The sequence below is a fragment of the Crocodylus siamensis genome, chromosome 2 (assembly GCF_052110815.1).
Source record: "Crocodylus siamensis isolate JL-2025a chromosome 2, ASM5211081v1, whole genome shotgun sequence".
In the NCBI taxonomy this organism is placed as follows: Eukaryota; Metazoa; Chordata; order Crocodylia; family Crocodylidae; genus Crocodylus; species Crocodylus siamensis.
The window spans coordinates 60,051,602-60,077,426 of record NC_143396.1 but is presented as its reverse complement, the minus strand read 5'-3'; the positions used below and the strand labels follow the sequence as shown (position 1 = coordinate 60,077,426).

Here is a 25,825-nt window from a genome sequence, read left to right as displayed (position 1 = left end):
TTAAAAACTGACAATTTGTAATGAAGATATCATTCTTACTTCATATGCTGAGTAGGGGAAATTTTATTGTACAGAAAATAGGGTCTGGCAAGGGTTGACTTTATAATGGGTGATTAAACTGAGGATTTCTGCTGCAATTTTACAGCCGGGTAAAAGCTCCATGCATAAGGATGGGGGAAACCTCTTTGCTCTCTGATTCTCTTGGGCACGTGCAAATGGCCAGCCAGATTGGGACCCCATCACAAAACAAGGTATTCCTTATAATTCTATACAGGGCAAGTTAAGATCGGTTGGATCAAGTTCAGCAATACTATAGAAACATCCCTGACAGGAATCAAAACACATTTTCTATATTTTGGTTCAGCTACATTTGGAAATATATTGCCTATAATAATTTCTGTGAGAATCAATAGTGTAAAAAGATCAGAGTAAGTTAGTTTCTTTCCTATGTAGAGAAATACTAGTTTTCTCAACCATACCTCATTCAATTTCTGCCAGGGCACTCGTTCTCCAAAAATCTCGTTTCCTGATGCCTCCTACTATATCAAATCAAACATACTCTGAGAACATTGCTGGGGATTGCAATATCTCAGCACCTACATTTTTATAAGATGATAAAATGTAGTTCACTCATCCCAAGGAAACTCATGAAGGTGAGTTGTCAAGGATTTCCCCTGGAAGTGCACCCCCCCCCCAAACCTCTTCCCAAAGATGCAGTTCTTCAGGAAAGATAATGCTGCTGCACTTTTGCTTCTGCAATGCAAATAATCTCTCTGTTTGTGCAGCATGACATTCCCTACCAATGTACTTTGTTTCTTAATTTTGTATTGTGCCATAAAGCAATTGATAGGATACAACATGAATTAAGAGGAAAATATTCTTAATTAATTGATTTTGCTTTCATCTTCTTGAATTTATTGTTATTTTCATTACTTGCTTTAGCAACTAGAAACAGCTAATTTGTTTACACTGCAGCGTAACATAGACACCCAAGCTGGCTTTAAAATGAACTATCTTGGATACTGGAAGGAGTCCAGTAACAGCAGCATGGAGCTATGTGCAAGCTAATTTACCCAGCTTCTTAGGTATCTTGCTTCTCAGCAGGGTGAATTAATTGTCTTCAGTTTTGACATTTAAAAAAAAAAAACCCAAAACATTCTGGATATATGTTTGGTCTTAATCTGTATGTGTGTGTTTTTTCAAGATGGTAATATATCAAGGCAGATGGTAATGAAGATAGAACAAAGTGTAGTGATGAAAGGAGTAATCAAAGAGTTTGGATGCACAGAAAAAATAGAATTGCTCTTCTTACTGAAAGTATAATTTAGAAGCAGATCACTAAGAAAACTCAAGTGTGCAAAATATTAGATACCCTGAATTTCAAGGTATAAATTAATGACTAGAAACACCAGAAACAAATGTTCAGGAATGGTTCAAATACTGGAATTTTCATCTCCAGCAAAAATATGATCCTTTGTTCATCATATGATTACTTATTCCTGTGAACATGCTGTGAAGTTGATTGCATGACAAACATTATAATTAAATATGTTAAATACAGAGCAGAAGTAAATGTTCCCAGTAACTAATAATGCTAATAGTCACATCTAGCTTGTATCCATTTTTGTGAAGTGATAATTTTATTGGAAAACAATATTTAAGATTAGGATCATTTATTGTCCTTTTATAGACAATTGTTCCAATAACTGTTTAGTATTGCTGGCATCATAGGGAGAAAATTGTGTACCTCAGCTGCTGTCCTGCCTGTGGCTGTAATGAAGTCTCTGTAGTAATCTAATTGTATCGACTTAGCAGAAAAGTGGAATTCTAATTGACAATATAAAGCCTAGCAAATTGCACTATCAGAAGAGACATGCTGATTTAAGCCCTGTTGACATTTGATGTCAAAAGATTTTATTTTTTTAGTGGCTTAGAGAAGTCAGATTTCTCTCAATTATTAAACTTCTAAACCACTAAATTATACAATCCACTTATTTTACTTTTATGTACAATATTGTGTTCTGGTCTCACATTCTTTATGTACTTAATTTATTTTTTTATTTTTAAGAGGGGAGGATTGAGACTTCTAGGACAATAGGATAAGACCCTTGCATTGTTTTTTCTTAGTTCTGGTTAGGAAGCAGGAACCCTAGCTCTACTTTTGCAGGTAGGCAAAACTGAGATCCATAACTTTTCTAGAGGGGAACTCCATGTTTCGTTATGATCTTTATCAAAAGCGCCTTAATTGAAGGTGTGTGGGTTTTATGTTTGGTGCAGCTATAGCCCTGAATATATTTTAAAATAAGTCTAAACTAATGCATGACATGCACATGTGCATGTGCACAAATGCACATGTATTTGTACATACATGTGTATGATAAAATCTCATATCACAACCTTCTTTAACTAGTGTATGAAAGAATTAGAGGAAAGTAGAGGCCTGTGACATTATAGAGTCATAGCTCAATCACAGAAACCCTGTTCACCCTTCTCATATGTACCCTTTGGCTTCTGTAGGCTCCTGTTACAGTTGTCAAGGATTTCCCCTGGAAGTGCACCCCCCCAAACCTCCTCCCAAAGATGCAGTTCTTCAGGAAAGATAATGCTGCTGCACTTTTGCTTCTTTCCTAGGCAGTCTATCTTACCGCCTCAGTGTTCTAACAGTGAAGAAGTTTATCCTGATATCAAATCTAAACCTACTTTGCTGCAGTTTCAAATCATTGGTCTGCATCTTGCTTTCTGCAGCAAGAGAGGGAAGATGTTCTTTCTCTTCTTTACGGTAGCCCTTCATGTATTTGATGGTGGCTATCATGCCTCTCTTAAGCACCCTTTCCATAAACTGAACATGCGTATTTCTTTCAACCTCTGCCTAGGAAAGTTGCAGACTTTTCATCATTAGAGGTTTTAGGAAGAGGTTGGAAAAGCATTAGTCAGAGGTGCCTGATAGCTATTTTAACTGTAAAGAGCAACAGTTAAAAGCCAAGTGATGCAGACAGAAATGTATCTCCTAGCTGTAACTCAGAATGAATTTTGCAAAGTGTTCTGAGTTACAGCATTTCCTCAAACCAAACAGAAGTTCACTGTTGGTTTCAGAGGGGAGGGGAATCTAGCTGCCTCTAGGAGTCTGCAGCCAGGTTCCCATAGCAATGGCCAGGGCTCTCTGCTGGTGCTGGCTGTTTTCAGAATGGGAGGGGGAAAGGCAGCACAAGGAGGTCAAAAAGGGGGTTAAGGGACCAGATTATGGAGGCGGTGCAGGGAATTCTAGCTGTCCATCTAGCAGGTGTCCTTATGAAATAATGCTTGCTGCCCCCAGGCTGCAGAGTAGAGTGGAGGGTTTTGTTCCCTCCCCTGCCAGCCCCCATGCTCCTGGGCTTTTTTTGGTTTCTACATGGGAATGGGAAAGGTTCCCCCCCCCCTTTCCTGTTGCATTACAAGCATTGGGTGTTGGCTGCAACCAAGGCTGGAGATTTTGCCGGAGGTGTGCTAATGCTTTTAACTCAGAGGTTCCCAGTTAAAGGGTTTTACCCCTCTGCTTAGGGTCAAACAAGTCACCACATTTGGGATCAGAAAGGAATTTTACTGCATTGCCAGATTGGGCTGTGGGATTCTTTCTTTTTTTTTTCCCCTTTCTCTGGAGCAAGGGGCATGGCCCTGTTCGTTGGATCTCATTAGTTAATTTTAACACCGGTTGGAGCAACAGAATGCTGACTACCATTTTTTCCCTGCCTTGCTTGGGCAGGTTAGGGCACTATGGCCTGTAGTTGTATTACAAGGCTGATTATGTTGTTATAGCAATAGGTCAGGCAAGAATTCATATGGGTTGGTTTGGTTAGGGATGATCCTGCCTCAGGCAGAGGTTTGGAATAGGTGACTTCCAGATAATCCTATGTTTTCATGTATTCAGCTTGTTAGCTGGCATTACCCAATGAAACCAGTGGGGAATAAAGCACTTTTTTTTTCAGGAACCTTGAGCCAAACAATTGCTTTCAAGGCCATATGTAAGTGCTTGCCCTTATTAGCCAATTGCATATTTCTACAGAATCTCAGGAAGCATATATGCCTATGCATATTACTTCCTGACACTGGTATATATCTATTTACCAAGCCAGAAGTCTTTTCTGATTCAGTGATGACCAGGAGCATATTTACATCCATTAAGAAATAAAGATTACTAATCCAGTATCCTAAAGATGCTGTCTGTCAACTATTATTCTTGCTGTATGAGAGATCTTTTTCTGAATAGTTTGTTTCCAGGTGTCATTCTTGTTACAGGCCTCTCCTTTTAAAATGTAAATACATCATTGTCTGTAAGGACCTAACTCATGTGCTTTAGGTCATGTATCCTTCAGTTTATTTGAGCGGTTATTAAATATACCTATGTTGGATGCTAATTCTCAGTGATAGTTTCACTCATGTCTGAAGAGAGAAACACTTTAGCTAATCTTTGAAGGGAGAAACACTTTAACCAATCTTGGCCAAATATGAAACAAAAAATACATTTATATCAAATACCACAATTCATACAAACATAAGAATGTTAAGGCTAAACCTACCACACACACTATAACAGTAAAACTAATGTAAGAAAACACACATGACAGTCCATAAACACCTCAACTTTTTGTAGGGTTGTGACACCCACAAGAACCAAGTTCTCCAAATTGCTTTGTGTGTGAAATCCTAGTCCTGCTGGAGTTGATTGAAAAGCTCCCAGTTCTCTAATTGTGTTAGTATTTCCCCAGTGATGTTAAATTTTATCAGTGCTCTTCTCAAGATCTGAGTGAATGTTGAAAATAACATTTTCCCAAGTACCATTATCAGGTTAAGTAGATGCACTTTGAATTATTTATTGGTCTGAAATACCTTATTGGTTACAGAAAGAGTTTCTTCTTCTGAAGTAGATAATTTCACTGCAATCAGTAGGATCTTTAAACAATAAAGAACATGTTCTTAGGTCCTTTACTATTATTATTATTATATTTTTTATTGCTAGGGCACCGAAAATCCCTTATTATGGACCATAATTAATTTTCCTAGGTATGGTACAAACACAGAACAGAAAATGGTCCATGTATCAGACCTTTTTTTCTAAATCTAAGACAAATGAAATGTAAAACTATAGATGGAAAAAGACAAAAAGATGGGGAAACATTAAGACATCGGTCAGCAGCAGTGAATTGTAAAAAAAAAAAACATTGTTAGCCCATGTCAAGCTTGTTACAGCCAAATGACAAAAGGAAGATATAAGGAAGATGTAAAGTTAAAAAATAACGCTGATTTGCTTTCAGTGAGTTCCTTATAAGCACAAGGGTCAGCACAGAAGAAAGCACAGGAATGCTTCTTTGAAAGTGCTACAAGTGTATGAGAAGTTGACACCATGGGCTAATTGGAGATAGGAAGTGACATCTCAGTAGTGAATGTAAGAAGACAGGGATAGGCCATGAACATCCTTGGTGGTGGAAGAAGGTTAGCTTATATTTGTAGTAGAGGTGGGGAGGGCCATTCCCTTTTCTTGAAAAGATAATAGAGCTAACTGAAAGTTGGAATTTCCATTTCACAGGAAATATTATTTATATTTCAAAGTTCATTTATATTCAGAATTAAAAAATAAACACATAGTTTCAAAAATTCCCCTACTATTTCAGGTCAAGCAAAAATGAAGCAAAAAAGTTTTTGAGATTTTTGAATATTTGTTTAAAGGGAAATTGTCATGCATTTTCCCTCCTTCCTATTACCTATGGCACATTATGCGTAATCCAGGGATCGTGATTTTCTCTGATTTAAAGAGAAAAAAAATCCCCAATTTTCAGTTACCAAAAAGTAACTCCAAATCCACATTTTCCCATGATTAAAATGAACCTCTCCTCTCTCTCTCTCCCCAGCCCTTTCAGTGACCCTCACTCCTGACCCACAATACCACACCCTCCACCCTACTGATACCACTTACTCCTGACGCATAACTTCCACCTACCTAATCCTGCTGGTTTCCCTCACTCCTGACTTGCAGCCCCCCATTCCTCCTGGGGCCCCTCACTCCCAACCCACAGTCCTCTTCCTCCCCAGCCCTACTGGAGGTGGGGAGCAGTTGTCAGGGCTATGGGATCCAGTGGCTGCATGCTGCCCTTCCCCTGCTCTGTGAGTGCCAGCACCCTCCCTTCTGCCACAGGCAGCACAGCTGGAGCAAAGCGAGCAAACCCCTGTGGGGGTGGGGGCAGAGGCAGGCTGCTTGCTGTGGGGCTCAAGGCTCCCTGCCCTCCCCCTGAGACCTCTACAGCCCAGGAGGTGAGACCCAACATGAGAGAACAGAAAGACTCTGTTGCTGGCACCACTGCCAGGAGAGCCATGCTACTATGGCAAGGCACCCCCTGCCCACCCAGCAGCAGTAGGGGCAGTGGCATGGAGTTGTGTCCTCCTGCTGCTTCTGAGTGGGCAGGGGTTCCTCACTTTGGCATGTCTGGTGCAGGCTCCTGGAGGTGGTGGTGACGCCACTGAGCTTCCTTTCCTGTGTTGGGTCCTGCTTGCTGGGCTGTAAAGGCCTCTAAGGCAGGGGTGGGCAATTATTTCAGGTGGAAGGCCACTAACTGAGTTTCGGCAAGCCATTGAGGGCCACATAACAGGCATCCGGGGCAGATAAATATTCATTTTCTAAACTTTTTAGGGGTCATGTGGACCGGATAGAATTGCTTAGTGGGCAGTGCTCCCAGACACCAACCTTGTCCCACTGCCTCCCTCACTGTGGTCATAGAAACATAGAACCATAGAAAATTAAGGTTGGAAGGAACCTCAGGAGGTCATCTAGTCCACCCCCCTGCTCAAAGCAGGACCATCCCCAGCTAGATCATCCCAGCCAAAGATTTGCCTAGCTGGATCTTAAAAGCTTCCAAGAATGGAGGTTCCACCACCCCTCTGGGTAACCATTTCCAGTATTTTCTACCTTTCTAGTGAGGGAGCTTTTCCTAATATCTAACCTAAACTTTCCTTGCTGCAACTTGAGACCATTGTTCCTTGTTCTGTCATCTGCCACCACTGGAAACAGTCACTTCAATCTACTTCCCCACCCCCTGTATCACTTATGGCCTCCCATAGACTTACTTGAAAGCAGCTGTGGAAGCTGCTCTCCTCCACTACCTGGCTGTATTGCTGGCCACGTGCATGTGTGCATGTGCACGTGGTACTCCTGCATCCCACTCCCTTCTGCCCCAAGCAGCCCCTTGCTGCTTGGAACTCTGCTAGCCTGCAAGGGGAAACCAGTGGTTGCCAACATCTTTTCCTTTAAAAGAGAAAATCCACGTTTTTTCCATGGCAAACAGAAAACCTGGATCCCTGGTCATAGGTTACAGTAACCTGACAAGCAATATGGTACTGATTAGCTGGGATGATATTAACATTTGATATTTTAGAAGCCATTTATAAAAAGGCAGAGTTTTTGGGTGAGAGAGGAAATATAGGTTAATTTGCTCAGTATATGCAAGGAGTGAAAGTAAGAGCTTTGCATATACAGCTGTTTATCATTTCAAAACTATTGTTCCAAGTAAAGCTATTTATTTTACATTAAAGCCTTTTACAAGAGATACCAGAATAAAACTAGTAACTGATTACCCCAGTACTATTTTTTTAACATGAAAAAGTTTCATCTTTTCCTTTTTGGTCTTGTTCAAGCTATACTGGGTTTGGGAACTTGTTCAGAAAGCATAATTTTTATGCATTTATGAGTCTACAGCATAAGAAATTATTATTGTGCCAGTGCAGCATCTCCTCTGTGTGATGCACATTATGCTACATATGGTAGATTGTCAGCTAAGGACTCTAAAGAAAAGTTAAAGTAATATTTCATCTGTAAACTTAATTAATGTCACATGCTGCGCAAACTAGAAAAAGGGTGAGTGACTTGCTGACATGTAATGCAAAAAAAAGAGTTACCCACAGCGTGGGCTGCCTGGCTAGAGGGCATGTTACTGTCAGGGTGAGTGAGGAAAGCCAGCTGGTTCTGGTAAATTACCTGTCTAATGTCCTGAAAGAGTTCTTCAGAGATGCTATGGCTGGTTAACAGCAGATTGTTTTTTGCTTTTCTATTTGACTCTAAATGCTGATGTGGACACTTTTATCCTGGTAGTTATATTTTCTCTTCTCAGTTCATTCTCTGTTGTGTCAGGAAACACTACACAGATATCTGTTCCATTACAGGTCATCTGATTGCTTGGAGGTTCCTTGCCAAACTAAATCATTGTTTGGTTGGAGCACTGTCATATTTTATATATCTTTTCAATTCCTTTATAACATTTTTCATTCAGTGCATGAATAAAAAATACATAGAAGTCACTGAGGTTAAATCAATGACGCCCAAGAAGATCTGTAAGCAGCGCACTGTGATTTGTTAAAATCATCATAATCCTGGTAGCAAAACTCAGACTCAAATTGTAATTCCATTTATGCCAGCTGTAAGAACGTACTGTACATTTATTAATCTTTAAAATGTATTAAACTGAATTCTTATAGCTTTTGAAATGTACCTGTCATGAAGCCCCAACTAAGGGGATGCTTGTGCCATCTTGTCTGGTTTCTGAGAGTACACCCTGATTCAAGCCCAATCCCAGCTCCTTTCCACTCTGAAACCCTGACCTTTTGATCTTTCACCCTTCTTGGTTTTCTGTTGCCTTGACTCCAGGGGCTAACTTCTAGTTCTGCTCCTGAGAGAGGAGCCTTCTGTTGGTGAGAAAAGCGCAACCAAATGATCCAAGTATCATTTAGACAGCACTGGTTCAATAAAGGCATTTATTGAGGCGAAGTCCATCCAGCCAGGTTATGTCATGCCTCTGTCCCCAAGTCAGCCTACGCAGCTCAGAGCACCACCAAATATATTCAGTTGTTGCCTTTTCAGTCACCTCAGCTTCTGAGCCCCCATGCTTCTCTGCTGATCTCTCTCTGCAGACTATACCCTTCACACATTACCCTGCTTATGCATCTTTGCTGTGACCATTTTTATATTTATTTCTCTTTCCCCACCCTGAGATGTCTCCTGGGTGATACCCACAATTCCCCACTGTTCTCGAAATGTCAGCAAAGCTCTTTGCATTTCTGTAGATAGCTAGTCTTCTTTCACATAGGCCAGAAACTCTGGCTTCATTTTTTCTCTCCCCAGTTAGCTAGGGGGACACTGAGTCATGCCACAGGTTTGTAACATGAAAACATTTAAAACAGAAATGTTACAATAAATCCCATATTTGTTGCAACATTACAATGATTTAGGACTTCTTTTGACAATTAAAAAAAAAAGTCTAATGAATTATATTGATGACCCTGAATGAAGCCAAAATGTGTAAATGATGTTGGTATGTAATTCTGGAGGAGCTAAATAAAGCTCTGTAAATTATTATCAATTAGTAGATGTGCTACAAAATAATTCTGCAGTATGATTCATTAGTATGATGTGCTCCACTAGAGGAAAAAGTTTTTAAAAATTCTCTGAATTTGAAGGGATAATTCCTTTATGATATATCTGTTATAGGGATTGAAATATAAATTCCCCAATTCCTAAGGATGTTACTATACTTAAAATCCCTCCCTTAAAAATAAATAAACTCTTCAACCGCAGCAAATGCTAACTTGAGGAGTTAATAAAAACCTATCAAATGGAAATGTTCAGCATGTTTGATGGCCATCTTATAATCCTCTTCTTCTAGATGCTAGAATTAAACAAATTACTATTTGGCAAAAAATGTAGGCTTGGAAACACTGAGATTAAGAGGCAAGTTTGTTGGGATCTGGGATCAGATCTCATCATGCCTTTAAATGAATGTGTAAGTGGCCTTTATGTTCTTGTATGCTGAAATCCAGTTCAAAGAAAAATAATCTCCAAGACAAAAGAAACCCTTTAAAGGAATTTTACTAAGTCTTCTCTCTAAATTAAATTGACTTTGATCTATCTTCATTAAGGAGGCCCAGCATGCTTTTTTAGTAGTTGATAATTTTTATGTATTCTAGAGAGAAGGTTAGAGAAGGTTTGAACATTTAAAATGTTAATTTCAGGTGATAACCTAAAGGGCTAGGAGTAAAATCTTTTTTCTAAGGAAATTCAATAAAAGTTTTGCCACTGGCCTGTGTTCTAAATTTCCTCCCTGTATACTTAAACTTTTCTATATGAACTATCCAGCACTAGACATGCCTCCATGATTGTGTTTTTCATGCTAGTGTAAAACATATATATCAGATGTTATCAGAAAGTGTAGAGGTATAAAAATTGGGAGGAAAATTGTTAAAGGTACTCAAATATATTATAGATAATGTGTTGGCATGACTGTGCACTCTTTATGGTATGATAATTGCCTTTGCCTAGTTTATAATAATCCTGTTGATGCACATTATAAATTGATTTGCTTCCTTTATAGTAACCGAATAATGCATTTCATGTACCTGTTAATTTTAATTTCAAAAACTCATGAATTGTTAGGGTGTTATCATGATATTTTTAAATAACCAAACATGTATCTGTAGGTTACATTGTGGTTGGGGTTTTTTTGAATCCACAATTCATCAATGTAGTTTGCTTTTATGAAAAATCCATCAACCATTTAATAGAATACTATCTAATGTACTTATTTTTTTATCTTTTATTACACTATAAATGTTCAGAGGTCTTGGGAGACAAATAAAAACAAAGACCCTGCTGAGAAGAATTTATGGTCTAAGGTGTTTGTTATTGCCAAGTTCCAGCAGCAGTGATTTTATATTTACCTACAAACTGATGAAAATATTGGATAGCAACAGTCTTAATTCTGCAATCCCTTCAGATAAATTTACCTCAAATGATAACTCCCATTGACAAATAAAGCTAATTGCAAGATTCTCAAAACAGATCTTAATCCATTTAACATTTTTGATACCGTATTTTTTAATCAAAATGCCATGCAGTATTCAAACAACTTACTCAAGTCTCAGACCTATATATTCATTCCATCAACTGAATTTGTAATCTCAACAGAGACTGAAATGGAGTTAATATGGAATGACTTGTTTTTTTATAAAACCATGTCTTCCAATGCTTTAAATTTTTTATTTATTTGCTTCAGAATCTTGTATATTCATTTTTTCCTCGTGGAACTGGTATCAGATTGACTTACCCACTTGTTCTTTCCAAATATTTGTGTATCCTTATATTTCCAGTTATCTAAAATTTCCATGCAATTCAATACTCTTAAAAAAAAAAAAGAATACTTACTGATTTAAATATGACCAATGACCAATTCCAACTACAAATAGGCCACTAATGTTGTTAGAATTTTGTTTGTATCTATTGTACTTAAAAGATAACAATAGTTTACCTGGATAAACCAAAAAAAACACTACTTAAAGATTATTTACATGCTTAGAAATCTGCCATTGCTTGCAACAGGGTCAGGATTTCACCCATAAAATAATGATGATTATATATGATCTCATAGCTTCCTAAGTATTAACAAAGTTGTAAGTTCTTTGAGCATTATTATTAAGCAGTTTTTTTGCAAACTGCAAACATGTATTTGGTACTGTGAATAGAATAAAGGGACCCCAAGACTTGACAGGGGGTCAGGTATTACTGGAGAGCAAACATTTACTTATGATGGCCATCTCATAATCCTCTTCCTCTAGATGCTAGAACTAGACAAATTATTATTTGGCAAAAAATGTAGGCTTGGAAACACTGAAATTATTAATGAATTTCAGTCCACTAGTTTTATCAAAATTAATTTTATTAAAAATGGGGTGGGGAATGAAAGGTTAAGATGCTGTTTTTTCATCATTCAAATCGAATAATCAAAACAGTTTCAAATGGCACATCTATTTCAAGTTGATTTGAATTTTTTAAGGGCTAATGATTATAGGAAGGTTTAAATAACCCCCAAATAAAAGAAAATGTTTAATATTGGGGTTCATCAAGTAGAAGAAGCACAAAGTTGTGACTACTGTGATGCAATGTAAGAGCAAAGAAGTAGTAGTTTTGAAGTGACTTAAAAAAAAGCATTTTATTTTGATTTTACAAATGAAAAACTAGATGAAAAAATGGATGGAAATTTCCTTGGCAAACAATTATTATAGAAAATATGTTTTCAATGGAATATTATTGACAAATGTAAATTGGACATAAAGCAAAATCTTATGTACAAAACATTCCAAAACAAAAACTATGACCATAGTGATAATGCCCAGCTCTTATACTGAGCTTCTAATCTATCAATTTCAAATGAACAGGGAGGAGTTAGAGGTGAAGTTTGAGATAACAAAACCAGATCTTTTTTTCAAAGATTTGATTGCTCTGTGCTGAAGCCTTTTGGGACCCTTTTTTGACCATACAATAGCAGTATGTATAACTACTGCAAGTTCATGTAAACAGGGGTGATGTGCAGGGGGCGCATTTGGGTGCACATGCAACCCCTGCATGTGGTGGTGCAACCCCTGCAAAACCCCCCTGCTTGCTACCCTGCCACCGGCACTGCTGGCAGCATCTAGGGGCAGTCCATGATTGCCTCAGCCGCCACTGGTGGCGGGTGGTTGCTCACCCTGCTCACCACCCTTCCTGCAACTGAAAGTGTCAGTGGTGTCTGCAGGAGCTCCCTGCCACCAGGCTCCTACCAGGGGCAAGCACTGTTCATGCATAGAAATCTAAACAATCAAAACCTCTACATCCATCATGTGAAATAATAAGAGAACGTATACTGGAAGTTGCTTTATTTAGTGGGCAGTCTCCTTTCTGTAAGCTGAATGAATCATGGGTCCTGTGGGAGCATATAGTTAATGTATAATCCTGAAATAACCCTAATTTTAGATTTTCTAACTTCTGAGTGGTGTACCTGAGAGTCTCAATGGTACCCCATTATACTATCAGATTTTTTTGCAGGGGATCTTTAAGGTGAGAAATGGGGTGAATGCACTCAGCCTGTTTCGAAACTCAGAGAACTAATCATGAGTTGCTGTGCTGTTATGATTGGGTAAATGTCTGGAGTTCAGTGGTTGGCAGAGAATTAACTTTCTCTCTGTAAAGGACATAAAGACCTTGCCTGCCTGCCTTCAGCATAGGATTGCCAGGGAGGTAGGACTGTGCACAGGTGGGAGAAATTACATCATTGGATGAGTAAGGGTTTTAAGACACTGAGGTGACCCTGCAACACAAGTTGGAGGACTGAAAGGATGGTTGCTGAAGTCCGTCTGCATAAGGCTATCTTGTTGAGATGACTTACTCTTGTTTGCATGCTTTCTCAAAGTTCCATGTGAAAACCTTTGTTGTAAGAAAACCTGTTTACTCCATAGGCCACTGTATAAAATGAGTAATTTCAGAGATTACCTGATATACTGCATTAAACCAAGACAGCTTCAAATTTAAGACACCCCTCCCCCTCAATAATTAGATTTTTATATATGGAACATGATAAAGTGGGAGTTCATCTTAAATTTATCCCTACCACTGCTGTGCTGGTGAAAGCAGTGGCAGTGGGGTGAGGAGCCTGATCCTTGCCTGTTGCTCCTTTGCCTCCTTACCCCTGTGCCTTTACCTTTCCACTACTGTGCCTCCTCCCCCTATTGCCTGCCTACCTAGATGTGCGCCCCCATGCCTCTTCCCTGCCTCCCACTCACCTTGTTCTCCCTTGCAGGCTGCCTGTCACTTTCTATGCTCCCCCCTGCAGCCTGCCACCCTCATCCCCTGCTCTTTCCTGTAGCCTACTCTCCCGCACCCTGCCCATTTCTGCTCCCCACTCACCTTCTGCTGCAACTCTTCTCTGGGGCAGTCAGCAGCAGTGTGGCCCCAACCTGACCTTGGCTCAACCATCCAGGAAGAAACAGCAGCAGTTCTTGTCTTGGCAGAGTCCTGGCTAGAAAGACTGGAGCTAGAGCAAAAGGTAAGGGGGGAGGAGTAGCTTGGGGGAGGGGGGACAGGGAGTGAGAATGGGGGGTAAGGGGTGGGGGACAGACATGGGCATGGCTGGCAAAGGGTCAGGGCTCAGGATGCAACTTCCCTCCCATCCTATCCTACAGTCTCCCTCACATTCTCCCTTGGCCACATGCCCTTCCCTCCATCAATCAAGTTATCCAGCCTAGGGCAGGCAGTGGCCCAACTCTGGCTTGAGCCCTGAGGTGGGGGCCAAAGCCAGAGTTCATCTGCTGCCTGTCCTGAGCTGGTGCTTGAATCCAAGTTGAGGTTTACTTTTTCCATCAGGCTGACAGGGGAGGAAAAAAACCCCTCACCTTGCATTTAAGTAAATATGGTACTATAATGATGTACTGGCCTTGTAATACTTACTACTTTGCTATATGTGTGCAGGAGTATAATAACTAGGGCTATGCGAAGCTTTGGGTGGTGATTCGATTCGGAGGAGATTTGGCCCAATTCGGTGGCTGAATCTCTGAATCCAAATCAAGTCAAGGGATCAATATAAAGGTCTGAATCACTCCAAAACTCTCTGAATCTTCGGAAATGATTCTGAGAGCTTTGCTGATTTGAGCAGTCCCTGGTGGCTGCATCTGGGAGCTGCAACTGACTCCAAGCTGGTAAGTACTAGGGGTGGGGGAAAGGGGGCTGAAGGAGGAGGGAGGGGACCCCTGCCGATCCCCGCACCCCCCCCAGCTCCCCCTAACCCCCACCCACTCCCCCAGCACCCCCCCCACCTGCCCCAGTGCTCACTAGGTGGGGCTGGGAGAGGGATGGAGGATAGTCCTGGCCTGGCTGATTCAGAGATTCGGCATTCAGCTGAATCAAATTGGGACAGTGATTTGAATTACCAAATGAAATCACTGTCCCCTGAATTGGCCGAATCTGAAGTGAATACTAGCCACTTTGTGCAGGCCTAAAAATAACACGGCTAGGTGCTCAGGGCAGCTTATAGACACAGGGCAGCTTCTGGTTGCTGCCCTGCCATAGGAACATTATTGTAGTCACACAGCAGCAGAAATTGTTCCCCTATCCTCCACCCAGATTGGTGTCTGAGACAACTGCCTTAGTTACACCACTGTATCTGTTCATCTGCCTTTGCAACTCTAGGATAACAAATTAAAATTCATTGTGGCATAGTCAGTGTAACTTTTGCTCATAAGAAGTGATGGGAATGCCTCAAATGGTTTTGATGTAGATGAATACCCAGTAGTTCAGATGCTTATCTGAATGTTTTTTTACTTTGAAGCATTAAGAACAGACGTTTTGTGAAGTTAAGATTTGTTTGATTCTTCAATCAGATCCAGAATGGTACATTTTAATTTGCATCGTTTCATCCCTCTGTATATTTTAAAATGTTATCCCAGTATTTTTTCCAGGAAAAAAGTAGTTTTTATATGCAAAACTGATGATTTTCTAGTGCATTTTATTAAAACTTAGGCACATAAATCTACAGAAGCTTTAGGATTTCATTCTTGTGATGTTCTCTGGAAGACTTACTTTTATATAAACAAGGATAAATTGCTTTCCTTTAATGCTTAAATTATACATAAAACAGGGGCCTCTCTTTTTGAAGAGAAATGCAAGTGTGAATATTGAATATGAAGATAAATGTTTGTTACAGGAAATTAAATGATGTCAAATAGAAGAAAACTGAGGACCCTAACACAGAAATCATTAAAGCAATTTCTGCTAAACACCAGAAGATTAGAAATTAATGTAGTGAATACAATGTGCCCTGACATTTTTGGTTATTGAGTTTCTAAATTTGGCGTATGTTGAGCCTTGGTCTAGAATGTGGGCTAAAATTATTTTGATAAATAACTTGTTTTTGAAAGTCAGTGTTTTGAATGCTGTTTGGGATAGATGAATTTGTGTTAGCAACTGTGATATATTGAGTATTTGACTTTCCATGCTTGTATTAAAAGGAAATCTCACAAATACTAGCTGTATTTTTCTGCTGCAGTGCCAAATATATTTTCTTAAGACTATGCACTGAATATGCCAATGAATTCAAATCACTTTCTGTGTGTTGCATAATCTACTTGTTAGGCTTTATCTGAAGTACTATGCCCAGATTTGGCACCATATTGTAAGAAGGATTTGCAAAAACTAAAGAGGTTAAAGGTTTTCAGGAAGAGGCTTGACAGGAATCTACATGAAGTGGTATAAGGAATAATGAAAGTTGGGTAGGAATTTGGGCTAGACTACTCAAGGTGTTTTCTACCCCTATGATGCTTTGATTTATTTTTTTAACTTATCCAGAAACCCACATATAATGAAGATGGTGAAGCAACATTTTCTTATATTTGCTGGATTGCTCACATACATTTATATGTGAAATACAGAAATATGCTAATGATTAACTTAGCTTTGACACTCTTGTGTTGGAAAATGTTTTCTAGTTCCTTTTACTATTCCCCACTGTGCCTTTTCAGGGACTGAAATGCTTTATATCTAGTCTTCCTGAATTTACGCTATGAGTAGAAATGTGCATCCAGTGGATTTTTTTCCCTTTTTCTCCTTTTGAAGTTTGGATTATGATGGTAAATCCCCGTATTTTTGCTGCTGTTCTTGTTGTTTCCTGGGGAGAAGGGAGTAATCTTTTGCATGAGATTTTAAGTTGTAACAGAATCTTTACTTCTGAAAATGTATGTACTCTTTTGGTAATTAGATGGATTATTTAATTCATTTGCTTATATAGCGATACAGTGAGGTTCTTACTTACAAAGTTGTACATAAGTTTTAGTACTGCTGTCTCTCCCCTCCCCATCCCCAATACAATGATTCTTTCCAAGAATAACTGAGTTATTTATATGCACACAAGCAATAAAGAAGTTTTCCTGTATTTTTCTCATGTCTCATTTCCATAATCCTTTTTTCTGCCTTTTAGTTACAGTTTCCAACACTCCTCACATTTCTAATAAAATTTTGAATCTCATAGTTGTAACTATGTACCTCTGTCTTCAATTAACCACTTTATAAACCATCATAAAGTTGGAAACATGCTTATTATCTAGAACAGTAGAGCTAAAAAATAATCACATTTACTAAAACTTGAGCTCAAAGAAATGTTAGAAGCCTGAATCAGTGCAATATTTACCTTTAACACAATTCAGTGGCTGTAGTAGTACTTTAACCATAAAATACAGTGCTATTATACATAGAAGTTACTGCAAAGCTAGGTAGGTTATACAGTGGAAATTAGGTACTCTGGTTACTACCCATGTGCAAGCTCTTACCCAACAATGAATATGAGGTAGCTTAGGCCTCAGTAAAGGTGGGATAAGAACCTGTAAATAGGCCATTACTGCATCCTACTTCATCTTGTAGTAACTTGCTGCTACAGCTCTGCCCCTAGATATTCTACATAAAATTAAATCTATAATATAGACTTTTCATTTTTACTTATGTATTATTTTTCCAGATGACACGAGAGCAGTATATACTAGCAACACAGCAGAACAACCTGCCAAGGACTGAAAATCCTCAGTTTTATCCAGTAGGCATTTATGGATGGCGAAAGAGGTGCTTATACTTCTTTGTCCTTCTGCTGTTGGTTACCATGATTGTTAACTTAGCAATGACAATCTGGATATTGAAGGTTATGAATTTCACAGTGGTAAGTACTACCATGATTTTGCATCTCTTGCTTTTCATGCTTACAATTTGTGCTGCTTACTTTTTTCCCCCCTTTTTTTTGGTACACATTCATCTTATTTCTTATATATATATATGAGTAACTTGAATATTGGATATTTAAAATTATATTTTTTTCAGCTATTTCTTAGTGAGTTCCAAATATCCTTCCATATGTGCATTTGGAAGAGTGTTTTGGTCAGCAGTGTCTGTTTTAGGGCTGTCCTTTTACTTTGTGCGTCCTTATGCCTCCACCTGAGGACAGAGAGCGTGTGGCCGCACCATCAGCCTACAATGTCTGTCTTTATCTTCTTCTTCCTCCACCCCGTGTATAGATAGTTTGTAGAGATTTTGATAAATAGGCACTTACTTGGGATTATGCTTGTTTTAAGTTTTATTGTGAGGCTCTTTTTCTTGTTGTGAAAATATTGCTTTTGTTTACTCAAATTATTCTCAACACTGATTTCAACCACTCTCTCAGCACTAATTCCCAGATCTTAACAGCCTTTTTTCATTCAAGATTGTAACGCCATTAAGCAATGGACATACCACATGGGATATGAACACACCAGTTTGACTCGCAAATGTCACAACTTTCTCTAAAAGAATCCTAGAGGTGAGGGAATTCCTACTAAGACTTGGAGCTTTTTGTTCATTTTTGCTTTTATTTTCTTTGTATGGGGTTTGATTCTTGTCTTGGTCTTCTGAAGATATATTAATAAGCTATTTCCCTGTCACTACATTAGCACTGCCCTGCTATCACTTGCCTATGACATAGGTTTCAATACTCTTCAGATATTTTTGCCATGTAATTAAGTGTGAGAGTTTGTGGTGGTGATTATAGGTATTCCTTGGGTTAATGATTGCCTGGGACTATAGGGACTGAACCATGTAGCTCAGGAGGCTTCTTCCAGTTGTATGTACCCAAGGACCCACTGTCTCAAATTCAGCTGTCAAGGAAGAAAGAGAAGAGGGAAAGAGACAAAAAAGTCTTTCTCAAGACTGCTCAACTTCTAATTCCTAAGCCTTAGAAAAAAATTCCATGGCCCATGTTGGTGTTTCTCACCATATCCCAAGTTCATACTCACTGCTCAATCCTAAAGATTACTTTATAACAACTTGGTATTGATGCAACCATGCCATCACTAACAGCACATATACTGGCACTGAAGTCCAGTGGTGATTACAAAGACTTTCAGAGCAGATTTTAAGTGTTGGCTAAGGTACCTTGGCACCACCAAAATAAATTATAGGACTGAATCGCATTGGAAGTATTGAAGCTTACATAGAAATATTGTGTTTTAGCACTCAGTTTCTTGGCCCTCAACCTCCTTGCAATATTTTTCCCAAATCTCTTATGAAAAAGGTGACGGAAAGCTATGTCAACTACATGGGTGACTGGTGCCTTCTGAGTCGGGGGGGGGGGCACTTGTCCCCACCCAGCAGCCAGTCAGTGACTGGGGGACGGTCCCTCTCACAGCCAGTTGTGTGTGTCAACCCGGAAGCAGCATTCCCTCTAAGCTGGCTGTAAGAGGGAACACTGCCCAGAAGTGCCAGTGGCTCGCCTGGAAGGGCCAGGGGCATGCGCGGAAGTGCCAGCAGCACTTCTCCTGGTGGCCCCACTCCCTGGCCAGCACTCATAGCGGGGGCACCAGCACTTCTGCCTGCCCCCCCCACCTTTGTGAGGAATGCTTCTGTGAGAGGGTACACCACTGCTGTCAGGGGGATGCATGTGCACTCCCATGCACCCCCTACACATTGCCTCTGGTTAACTAGATGTTTTTAGGACACTCTATTTAACTAGAAGTGGACTATTCAGACTATACCACAGAATACTTGTAGTGTTGTGGGGAGACTCAAGGCTTGGGCAACTATCAGGAGGAGGAGGAGGAACTCATCAGTTGGATAGTGACCTATAATCAAACCACCAAGGTGTAACTAATATAATACCGTCTACAGTCACTGCTCATTCTAGTAGTTACTTCTCCAAAAATATCTGCCAACTGTAAGCAATTGTAAAACAATGAATTAGTCTTTAACAGGCACATTTATATAGCACTTTACTATGATACAGACATCCAGACCTGATAAGTTTTAGGACCATTCCTGCACCATCATTAAATTGCTAGGAGGTAAACAAGTCTGTGAGAGATATTGCTGAGAAGAGAACAATAACTGGTGCTAGGGGGAAGAGCAAAGAACTAAAAGAAAAAAGTTACTTTTATAGTAATTTTATTTTGCTACTCACAAATTCTATGACCCATCTTCATATCCCTGCCCCCATTATGTTAATATCAAAATGTTATAAGGGAAAAACATTGACTGTTGGTGTTGGGCTTGGTCTAAACTTCATGCTCTGCAGTGGATGCACAAATATGGTCGAGACACAGGGGCAGCCTAGGCGAGTTCTGATGACTTGGAATTTCTCTCCTAGTGAAGGGGAAGTACGTGCACAAACAATGGCATACATAGACAGGTTAACAAACTTGAGGATCGATGGTTTCCTATGGGACACACTTTTTCCTGCTCTAATTTGCCAGGATAACCTCTTTTATCTATGGAATGTTAGAGATGTATTACTTAATTAAAAATGGAAATATGGTTGTTGGATTATTTGACTTACTCTCCATGTATAGTAAAAGCTTTGTTATCTGGCACCCATGGGGAATGGAGGGTGCCAGATAAAATATGCCATATAACTGAGTGCCTGTCCCGCTGCATCTGGGATGTCGCCGCCACTCCCACTGCATCACTGCCCCTCCTGGTGATGCAGGGAGGGGGGACCCTCATAGCCTGCTATGCCCTGAGCCATGGGAACTTGGCAGCGCAGGCTGCTTTCCCCCAGGCCATGCTGGTTTGTAAGGTGCCAGTTAACACAGCTTTTTCTGTACATGCATTAGAAGTGGTATGTACTGTGTGCTACAATTCATAAAATTACTATCTCTATTTTAGAAGCCTTTAGTGTCTGCCTTGTCAGCAGTTCGTTACATACATAGTTGTGTGTGTGTGTGTGTGTGTGTACACATTAGTGAAAGTATTTTAAGGGTCCATATAGATTTTACTGATTTAATGAAATAGTCTTGATTAGATGAATTTTATGTGCAATAGTGAGATTCAGGGAATGGTAAAATACAACCAACACTCACGTGGAAGAAGTATTAAAAATGCAGGTGAATTCTCTCACGTGTTTGCCTTGTTACATAGATTCTTCTGCTTCAATCTTACATGAAACAACACAAGAAAAATGTTTGATACAATGATATTTTGTAGCTGGTCTTCATGACTACAAGCCTGCCACAGAGCTACCTAATGTAGGTGTCCATTCTAGGTTTTGAAAATGTAGATGCTTTCATTCCTGCTTAAAAATAGCAACACCTTACTGTGTCTAGACTCTTCAAAAAGTCATTAACTTAAAATACAACATAAGAATAAAAATCTTGCATTTAGTGCACAACACAAATCTGTCTCAGTGATTCTGCTTACTACTTAGTCGATTGAAGTCCTTGCTTCAGTAGCTTAAGAAGTATGAATGTAGCTAAAGTCATTATACAAACACAGGCTTAATGATTTCAGAAAGATAACGTTTAAAGTGTAATGCCCTATATACCTAAATCCAGTCTTTCATGACTATGCTAAGTATTGCAATTCAAAAATCACTTAGCTAATGTGGAATTTTTGCAGCCCTACAATATTATAAATCCAATTAGATTGTGTACAGTTGGCAGTGTGAATTAATCTTTAATCCTCCTGTTATAGAGGAAAATTCTTACATTTTACGAGTACCTATACTGTTACTCAAATAAGCAACTGTAAAGAGTAGAACAAGAAAATATGGCCCTACTATGCCATTAAAAAGCAGAAAACAATGTATAAATTGTTTGAGGAACGTTATTGATCTAACAGCATTATATTTCACTTTCATTATTGCATTTGCCATCCCATAAATGGAAACTCAGAGCTGTTAATATTTTCTGTTTGAATAATCTGTACGCTTTATTGTTATCAAAAGATTTTGTACCTGTGAAGACTGACAGGATCATTTTATTTTATAGTTGTTCCTTTAGCAGATCATTCTCTACCCCTATTTATGCCTAATACAGTGTTGTTGGCATTAGATTATTAACCTTTATTCCTCACAAAATGAAATGCATGGTAGTTTGTTTAGTGTGATATATTATTTTAGGACTGATTTGTGTGCTCCACTCCAAATATTTATATAAATTCATGATATGATCTTTGTTTAGCCTGTTAGAGACAACAGGATTTGTAGATATAAAATTATTGTTTATGATTTTCTAAATATAACTGTCTAGTAAAAAATGTATATTTCATGTGTTTTATTAATAGATCATTAGTGACTATAGTATTTCAAATGCAGTGATAATGGATTATTATAATAAATGTCAAAAACATTTTTTAAGAACTGGAGTAACAGAACTTTCTGTGACATTTACAAAAATGTATAACAATTTTTTTTATCATGCTTGCATCTGTTTTATTTTGTTTTATTTTATCAAAGCAAAAAACCTTTTGCTATATTCAGACTTTTTCTACATCTTAAATTTAGATTAGCATTTTCATCAAAAGTGTGTACATGGGATGTAAATGAAATAAGAAATTTTAGAGGCTCATCATGATCATTTTAAGCAGGGCCATCTCAGTTAAATCAGTAAAGGATCTGGTTGAACTCTTCATAGTTATGAATGTCCATGAACAGTAAAGCCCTGAAGTCTTTCTGACAGAAGAGTCTTCCTCAAAATTTGTTGAGAAATTTCTAATGCATAATTTTGAAGGAACATTACATAAGTATAATAATACAGTGCTCAGATAAATTATGTTCTGAATTCCCAAGTAGGCTCTCTTAGCCTAAATTTTATGTAATTACATAATCCAATATATTAAGGGTTCATTGTTTAGGCTTCAGCCCTCTTTTAAACATCTTAAACTGATTAAAGCAGTTTGTGCTTGTATTCTCTTCTGAGGCCTCACTTGGAGAAGTATGTCTAATTTTGGGCCCCACTTCAAGAAGAGCATGGAAAGAGTCCAGCACAAATCAACAAAAATGATCAGGGATCCAGGAGATGAGACTTATGAGCAAAGGCTGAAAGAACTGGGTTATTTAGCCTGGAGAAGTGAAGACTGGGGGGTGGATCTGATAAGTCTTCAGACACTTGAAGGATGCCTGCTGGCTTTTCATGTTGGCTGCAGGGGACAGGACTAGGAGCAACAGCCTCAAGATGCCTCAGAGGAAATTTAAGCTGGAGATCAGGAGGAACTTTCTCACTGTGAAGGTGGACAAACATTAGAACAGGGTACCTAGAAAACTTGAGGAATCTCCATCCCTGGATGTTTTCAGGAGCAGATTAAATAGACTTGGCTGGAATGCTTTAGTGAGAGGTAATCCTGTCTTGAGCTGGGGGCTAGACTAGATGACATCATTAGGTCCCTTCCAGCCTTACTTTCCTATGACCCTATGAATATTGCTGGAATTTATACATGTGCATCAACAGAACATAAATTACCAGAATGAATGACGGTCCCTACTCCTCCCTCCAGGTGAAATACACTTGTAATGATAAAGTGCAAGCTGACTACAATGTGTAGTACAAAGTACTATTTGCTGTAACCTTAAATTCAGAACTGGGTAATACTTAATGTAAGTTTTAATCTTAAGGCCAGTGAAAGAAATTATAAGCCTGGCTGGGAATCTTACAAGAACAAGTTTATTGAAAGATTTCTGACATTTGTCTTTTGAGTTAGAAAATTTAGAGATTACAGCGCATTTTACAAGATACTGTAGTTAATTTTTCTTGCCATACCTGTAAATATAGGTGAAAAGTATAAGTGAAATGAATTTAGAGAAAACTTTTTTCAGTTTTTATCCCTAAATACTTTACTAAGTCTACTAATGTACAAATGGCTTGGCATAAAAAATATATTCAAGGCACTACATATGCCAGGATTTTCAGTCTCCTGCTTGAGACGTTGCAACGGACCATGTAATAGGCTATATTTTGCCATAAATACTGGGTTTGAGAGAGTCCATTAGGGAACAAGTATGCAATGGAAGCTGAACAAATTCTATTCAATTTAACTTTTTCTCATGTGAATTTAGATTGGGAGGAATCTCTTTGGTGTTGAGGCAGCATACTTTTCCACAAATGCACAAGTGATGATTAAAATGGAGTCCTGGTACTGATTAGAGAAACTTTTATACTGCTGGAATAAAACTTTAACTTTAAAATATTAAGTTTCTGTCCCTGATCTCCTCCAGGTTCAAATTAACTCACAGTCCCCCAGCATTCCAGGATGCTTTACATCTCCCCTGGAAACCTCCCTAGCTCCCCCCACCCCACCTTACAGGGTGGGTGGGATAGCTTGGCCCAAACTGTCTATTCCAGCTTAGCAAAGGGGTATGCTCTAATGCACCCTGGCTTCTGGCCTGGGCCTCTGCAGGCATGTAGCTGCATTTCTGGAATCAAAAGTTAATGTCTGTTTACTTGCTTATCAGTTTAATCTATACATCTTAGACTAACCTACAAAGATTGAATGGATTCAGCCTCAGCTTTCTGACTGTCTGTTCTTAGTCTTTGATATTGGTTTTGTCACTTTGGATCTGTTGAGAGATTATTGTTAGGGAATTTAATAAGTACAGAAGACAAATCCCATGTGTATGTACATTGTACAAGGATGTGACTACATTTAAAGCCATCTTATTAATACGTAGTATTGTATTTTGAAGTTATTTTATTTCTGAAAGAGCATGTGTTGTAACTGCAGAGCCTTTAATCTGTAAATATAGAAATGCATTGTAATCCATGGAGCATGACTGGCAAATTCTTGGAGGAAGCAGAACAAGTTATACTTCCTAGGAAAGAGAAGGGTTATTGTAGACTGATAATGATCCTTTATAGTTTAGAGCAGCATTGAATTTGCCCTACCAAATGCCAGGGCTGGGTGCGATTCAACCCTACATTCAGGAACTACCATTCCTGCAGCATATAATGAGTATTGTAGGTAATGTGCCCATATGTCAGTGAGAAGCATGACCTATCTGCAGCTACATGTAAAATGCATCTTCAGTGGCCAGCTCATTACCAAATACATACAGCTCTTTGCGGAATTTTTTGTTACCCATTTTGTGATTAATGACAAAAGGTAAACCCTTAGAAAGCATAAAAATGCAGAAGGCTCAGAAGGGAATGATACTTCAAACAGTGCTATGAAGCTAAAAAGAATAAACTTGATAAATTAAAAGCATAAATGTGATAAAATGTATTTACTTATTAAAAAACTATCATTTCAAAGAGTTACTTAAATGGGCAAGAGTTTTCTTAAGAAGTTGTATTTTTAACTATTAAAGGTCTTGTGTAATTTAACTTGCTCAAGTATCTAAAATATATTTTTCAAATACTTGCGTGAATGAGAAATGGAATTAATTTCAGTTCTATCTTTGGCCCTTTAAAATAAAATGTTCCTTTTCCATGAAAATTCTAACAGATGGTTTACAGGTGAGTATCTGTAAAAGTCAATTATGACATACTGTTAAGAATTCAAAGCGGTCTCTTTAAGGGGTGTACGTGTGTGTCTGATCCAGAAACCTGATTTTAACAGTAATCTTTGTTCAACTGGGAAATGAAAATAATGTATGATTTTAGTTAACCAGTCATAGCCAATAGGGGTGTGTGAGATGGGCCTTATTTGATTTGGATTCAGCCTGAATCAGGGACAGTGATTCAATTCATTGATTTGGATCACTGTTCTGATTCAATATGGCTGAATCCAAATCTGAAGATTCAATGCTGATTCAGAGAATCAGCGATTCAGCCATAGACACAGTTTTAACCACATACTTCAAGTACCAGGTGCGGTGAATTCTGCAATGGTGAGGCGGATGGAGCATCCCACAGGAGCACAGGGGGACCCCTTGCATGCTTTGTGGTGGACCCAGAAGTAGACCAGAAGTACCCTGGGTGTCCCCCCCAGACCCAAGAGGCACCAGTCACTGAACTGGGGTCGTGTGGGGGGGGTCTCCCATGGGCTCCCCAGCGGACCTGGAAGTGGACTGGAAACGCTTCTGATCCACTTCTGGGTCCATTGCTGAGCATGCTGGGCCCCCCCCACCGCACTCCCGTGGGATGCTCCATTTGTCCCAGCATCTCAGCATTCACAAGCCACCTGCTACCATGAGGTATGTAGAAAAAACAGTTAAAAGTGTGTCTATGTCTGAGTCATTAAATCTCTCTGAATTGACTTGGAGGGTTCCGATTCCATTCAGAGAGATTAAAG

The 25,825-nt window shown here is 39.0% G+C and overlaps 1 protein-coding gene across 1 annotated transcript in view; it reads left to right on the top strand.

The window, feature by feature from the left end:
• The window catches only part of SGCZ (sarcoglycan zeta), a 1,118,440-nt gene that overhangs the window by 563,943 nt on the left and 528,672 nt on the right, over positions 1–25,825 (top strand). The window contains exon 2 of the mRNA XM_090035994.1: positions 17,325–17,519. Coding sequence (XP_089892120.1) covers positions 17,325–17,519 — 195 coding nt within the window. The remainder of the gene's footprint in view (positions 1–17,324; positions 17,520–25,825) is intronic.